Source organism: Chironomus tepperi, unplaced genomic scaffold (assembly GCF_022539635.2).
Source record: "Chironomus tepperi strain 1889 unplaced genomic scaffold, CSIRO-AGI_Ctep_v1 contig_223, whole genome shotgun sequence".
Taxonomy (NCBI): Eukaryota; Metazoa; Arthropoda; class Insecta; order Diptera; family Chironomidae; genus Chironomus; species Chironomus tepperi.
Window position 1 is genome coordinate 39030 of NW_027226345.1, and position 6484 is coordinate 45513.

A 6484-nucleotide genomic window follows, 5' to 3' on the forward strand; every position below is an offset into this window, starting at 1 on the left:
TATCCCATGTATGTTTCAATAATAATCCTTTTAAAAATAGATAAATTGAATTTTTTTCGAGCATAATCATTTGTCAGTTTACCACATGAACTAGACCACACACATAATTAGTATTTTTTAGAGTTTATAATAATTTTTTGGAATTATTGCGAGAGGAAAATTCAATTTGTTTTAAATTATAGCCAGGAATTTGGATATTGGGATGTAAAATGAGGCAGATTGGTCTATTTAGAGTTGAATTTGAGAAATTGACTCAAGTTGGCAGGACTTTGGGGGTCTGGACATCAAAATGGACTTCACTAGAGTTCGGACTCGAGTTTAGTCACAATTAAGCCTTGCCAACTCAGCCACAGACCCCAATTTAACCCACCCAACTCAACATTCGCTCTAAAACTCAACTCAATTCCTCCCAACTTCCATCTCGATCCCAAAAATTAAATTTATTTACAACCACAAACTATATATATATTACGAGGACAATAAAAAAATATTTCGACGGCACATACATGCTGTATCGAGTCACACACAACACCATAAAAAATAATTTTAATTTCATTCCACAATTTGTCATCATCAATTAATCGCTACCGTCAATTAAGCAACATGAAACATTAATTTCCATAATTCAACATGATCCAGTTTTTTATTATTCGGGAATGCATTGAATTGGAATTGAGTACGTGCGACATTAATCTGTGGTGTTATTAAAACTGACAATTTTAAAAAATTAAATTATTGTTGGATGAAAAAAATTGGGATGAATTGTGTTGGATGAGTGATTTTGGGGATGTGACGCATTTTTTAAATGAATTTGATTCGATTTATTTGGGAATTTATTTTTATTAAATCATAGCTAGATCAAACCATAAGCTCTAAAGCATTTATTTAAGTTCAAATTCTATACGAAAGTCAACGCTTTAAGTTCGGATTTCAAAACTCAAAATGACATTTTGATTCATAAATAGATTCAAAATAAGTCATCGCTTCAAGCTGATGAGCGACATAAATAATATTTTTGAGTTTATATTCAAAATAAATCATCGCTTTAGGTTCAAATTCCAAATATATCATTTCTTTAAGTTCAAATTCCAAAAAAATTTGGTTTAAGCTCAAGACATTCAAAAAAAGCCAACATTTAAGATTTCGAACCTAAAATAAGTTGTTTATTTAGATTCGTATTTCTAATAAGTCAAAGCTTCAGGTTAAAGCTCATAATAAATCATAGCTTAGAGTTCAAAATGTTCAAATTCAGATTAAGTCACCTGTTCAGCTTTTAAACTTAGATTCAAGTCATTGCTTTGACTTCAATTGAACAAGACGTCTCTTTATCATTGAAACTTAACTTGTTAGGTTCAGATTCAAAGCAAGTTGTCACTTATGGTTCAAAATTCATAATAAGTTTAATTATTGAATTCAATTCTCAAAATGAGTCGTTGTACCAAGTTTAATTTCAAAATGAATTGAAGCTTTGAATCTGAACTCAATATAAGTCGTTACTTTAGGTTCAAAATTCAAAAAAGTCGTCGTTTTCAGTTCTAAATTATGAAAAAAATGTCAATTTGGGTTCAAATCTCAAAATAATAAATTTCTTCAAGTTCAAAACTCAAAAGGTCACCGCTTTAGGTTCAAAACTCAAGAAAGTATTCGATTTAGTTCAAAACTAGGAAAGAATCGTCGCTTTGAGTTCAAATTTCATTAAAATTTATTATTGCAAGTTCAAAACTTAAATTAAGTCATTGATTTTAAATTCATTCCAATTTTGGAATTTGGACCTAAAGGAAGGATTCATCTGGAATATGAACCTAAAGCTATGATTTATTTTGAATATAAACTCAAAAATATTATTTATGTCGCTCATCAGCTTGAAGCGATGACTTATTTTGAATCTATTTATGAATCAAAATGTCATTTTGAGTTTTGAACCTACGCTTTTACTTACCTTGAACTTGGAGCCGAGAGCATGGATTTATTTTAAATTCGAACTTAAAGCACTAAGCATTTTCCATTAGTCAGCCAAGCTCCTTAATCTTCCCAAACCTCGTCCTTTAACAGCACTTCCCCAACTTTTCCTGTACACGTCCATCTCATGTTCATAATGTATCAAACATATCAAAAGAGAAGGAGGGATAAATTATCGCCGTACATGAATGCGATACATTCGATAAACACGACAAAAAAACAGCCCACAAATGTAATTTTTGTGAAAAAAAAAAAGAAAATTTTTATGTTTTTCATCAACACGAATAAAATAAAAGTCATTCCCGCACTCATTTTGTCGTTACAACATAAACATTTATTGAAAAATTTAACATGAACATGAGAAGTTAATCCACAAAAATATAATTACAGTGACTTTATATGTCATATTTGAACAATATTGTGTGGACAGGAATAAAAAATTCGAAAATTTAAATCAATAAATTGATTAATGAACGGATGAGGGATTTTCAATTAAAGCAGGATGGCTGGAGCTTCATGCTGGACATTTTTGAGATGATTTTTTGCAGTTTGTCTAGCAAAGCAGCGCTTTAAGCTCCAAAAATCCTCAAATTAGCCTCAAAAAATTTCTCCAACTTTTCATCCTTTTATGTCCCTTTTGTTTTCATTTCAGTCATTGGATCATGTACAATTTTAAAACGTATGCAAAAAAAAAACAGCAAACGCAGAAAAAATTCAATTAAAACTCTCGCAAGTGGACATAAAGGCAACAATGGGTAAAGGCAGTCAGTGAGTAACAACAATAAATTGTTGGAAACGAAATGTGAGTCTGTGTGTAGATGTGAACATAAGCAGATGTGAACATGAGAATGTGGCATTGTTATCTGCAAAATTGATGGAGATAAGGTAAATGAATTAGTCAATTACACAATCTTGTTGAGTAGCTTGATGGACTTATTGTCAAGTGTTTATGAAAATTTTAGATTTTTAAGGGATGAAGTCCTAGCAGGCAATGAGGATAGTCACTAAATGAGCGTGTTCATGAAGATACTTTTACATATTTATTTCGCTGACCGTACAGATCAAGTGTGATCAGTGGCCTCCCTCAGTTGGTGTCTGAAGCTGGCTCTATCACAGGATGAGCATAATCATTCAGTATGAATTAGCATGCTCAATTTATTTATCTACTCATGAACATGATTGTTGTCTGTTTGGGAAGAAAGTGTTGATTCTGATAAAAGTCGTCACTTTAAATTTAGTCGTTGACTAAGACTTTCATAACAATAAAGTCGTTACTTCAATTTATATTGTCCAAAATCCAGTCGGTCATAAACCTTCGATGGTATTAAAGTCGTCGCTTTAAGCTTAAATTTCCTAAATTAACGATTTAAACTTTAAGCTTCGTTGATCAAATAAGCTATTTTTAAAAGCTTCGCAAAAATAAAAGATTTACTTTCAGATAAATCGTTTTAAATTTGATTTCTCAAAAGTCGTCGCAAGAAGTTTCATTTTCCAAAAAGTCATCACTTTAAATTTAATTTTCCATTTTACAAACTTGAAAAATTCATTGCTTTAGTTTTTATTTTTAAGTTTTTGTGACACATTTTTTAAAAAAAATTCCCTTTTCATCTACTAACTTCCTCGAATCTTCAATAATTCTCTACAATACATACTCCTTAATAATTTTTTTTAATTTTATAAATTAATATCCTTTTCCATTTTATCAATTTTTTTCCATCTTTCCTTTTATCCTACGACAATTTTCTTTCATTTTTCCTTCCTTATAAATTCTTTCTTTTTTTCATTTAATATTTCGTCTTTCTGCCATTTCAATGTTTTTAATGGAATCAGTTTTAAGCTCATAATGATGATATTTTATCTTTTAAAACAAAAGAAGAGGAAAACGACAGATATTAAAGACATAACGAAGTGGGAGAAATATCATCACTAGCTGTGTATAAAATGAGGAAAAAAAATGTTGTGGAAAATCGTTTGAGGAGAAATTCATTAAATTTTCTTCTCATTTTGGATTGTTAGCTGGCTTTTTATGTGGAAAACTGAATATTTTGGGGAGTATTCTTAGTCAGATTGGCAGACACAGTTTTAAATACTAATAAAAAAATTTAAATTCATTTTTCGAATTTAGTTCGAAAGAAATTTTTAAAATAAAACTGAAAAAGTTTAATATATTTTGAAAATAAATTAAAAAAAATTTAATTTAATTTAAAAATATTTTTAAAAATTTGACAAAATTGTTTTAAAAAATAAAATTTAAATAATATAAAAGTTTTAGAACGAAATTCAAAATAAAAATTAGGTAGTAAAAAAGTTAAATTTAAAAGATTTTCAAAATTTTGAAGGTTTTTAAATTTTTTTTTTTTTAAAATTTAATTTTCAATTTTAAAATTTTAAAATTTCAATTTTTTTAAAATTTATAAACTTTCAATTTTTTATAATTTTAATTTTTAAATTTTTTAGAATTTTAATAAAAAAATAACCTAAAATTCTCAATTTGATTTCAAAGTGTTTAAAAATTAGAACTTTAATAAAGATTGGAATGATTAACATTTGGAGAATAAGCTCTATAAGTACATTGCTTTCTGTTGCTACCTTAGTGATCTTTCTCGACCAAGAAAGCATGCTTTTTGCCTGTTAGGTTTGTCTCCAGCTATTACAGCTGTTCAAATAGGTTTTTTAATTAAAAATTGAAGACTCATCTCTAGTCACATTTCAGTTGAATACATACTTTGGCCAAATCATCATTTTATGATCTGTTTTAACTGCCCAAATTCCAAAATCATTGACGTCAATTGAAACAAAAAAATTTAAAAACTTGTGTCAATAATAGGTTGACTTTATTACATTTTTTTTTCAAAATTATTTCATCATAAAAATGACTATTATTCCGGGCGATCTCCTGCTTGGGGTTTTGCTGGCCGAATGGCTATGCCCGGAGGGGTGTGTTGCATAGGCCGGACCATTAATTCTGTAGAATTCTGGAGAATTCTGATTAAAAATTCTGGTCAGTTGTTCTCCAGAATTTTTAAGCAGAATTCTCCAGAATTCTGCAGAATTATAAAGAATTTTTTCCTTGTTAAATTTTTGCGATTCGCAAAAATTTATTCTGATTTAATTCTGCAGAATTCTGCTAGTTCCAAATTTTAATGCTTATAAAGATAAAATTTTTATAAAGTACACAAAGAATAATTATTTTTATTGAAATATTTAAATCATTAATTTTAAGAATTCTAATTCATTGATGCAATTTTCATTTAATTTAATTAAATTTCGAGTCAACGAGTTGGTAATTTGACTTCTGTCAATTCTCGTGAAGTTTTCTTTTTCAGCAGCCATTGACGATAAAGCTTCAAAAATCAAATCTATCAGTCCATCAATGAATGTCCATGGAGATGGATTTCGCTTTATTGTCATTTTGATAAAACTATTATGACCTTCACAATGGTTGTTTGTGCGACGAGGACAATCCACAACACACCAATCTTTTTTGTTGTATCGGCCCATCCAGTTACGATCGAAATACTCAATAAATCTGCCAAAATCTTTTTTGAGTGCATAATTTGATGAAATGAAATTTTTCAACGCTGCTAATCCAGCATCAATTCTATTGAGTGGTAATAAGGCAAGACGAGAAAACATTAATAACGTTTTATGATGCATTGTACCTCTTTTAATTTTTGTTGACAATTCTTTCATGTTCCTCGCTTTTTGTCTAAGTGCTTTCGTCATGTGGAATAAACATCCTTTTACGGCTATCTCTGGCCATACTTTAACTAAAGCATTTCTCAGTCCCTTCTCATAGTCGCACATGGCACTGGATGGAACTCGGATATTACCATCAAAAGAAATAAGGGAATCTCGCATATGCTCAAGTACTGCAACATAATCCTTCTCCGTTCTAGACGTCATTAATACATATCCAATAGGTCTTGGTTTTTGATGAATTTCTGCCATAACAACCAATAACTGCTCAGCGTGAAACGGCGTTACACCAAAAGTTGCATCAATGTACATATGGAACGAAGAATCTAATTCAGAAACCATTCTTATGTTTCCAAACACCATCATATCATTTTGCACTGCACCAAGATAAAAATTATTTCCACGAATTTTGCCATACAATTCATAAATATCATCTGATTCAAGATGATTTATAAATGTTTCTAAATCTGGACATGCTGGCATTGTATCTCTTCTGATCCGTAGTAAGGTATGGCGTACCTTATTCCAATTCAAGTGGCCTGCTGCCTCAAAACTAAGATGACGCAAAAATTCCTGATGGAGTTCTCTCACAGGGCGTTTCTCGGTGTTGACAAGTTGTTTTAATTCATGATATGTTCGCTCATATTCAGCAAGATGACTGTGATTATGGTGATTGTGTTTAATACTTGGATTTGTTCTTGAAAAAAAATTTGATTGAATTTTTCCTCTACAATCACATGAGTTGTCAATGCAGCGAAAATAAATGGTTCCACTTTTCTTTGCACCATGATAAACGTAAAGACAAGCATCAATCTTGAAAAAAATG

The 6484-nt window shown here is 29.9% G+C and overlaps 1 protein-coding gene across 1 annotated transcript; it reads right to left on the reverse strand.

Annotated features, from left to right (window-relative positions):
- Positions 1-5163: 5163 nt before the first annotated feature.
- LOC139091098 (uncharacterized) lies at positions 5164-6141 on the reverse strand. Its single transcript, XM_070641042.1, has one exon. It carries the CDS (start codon positions 6139-6141, stop codon positions 5164-5166), a length of 978 nt encoding a protein of 325 aa, XP_070497143.1.
- Between the last annotated feature and the right edge of the window lie 343 nt (positions 6142-6484).

Excerpts from the sequence above, each read along its gene's own strand:
- LOC139091098 (XM_070641042.1), bottom strand. The coding sequence starts at position 6,141 with ATGCCAGCATGTCCAGATTTAGAAACATTTATAAATCATCTTGAATCA.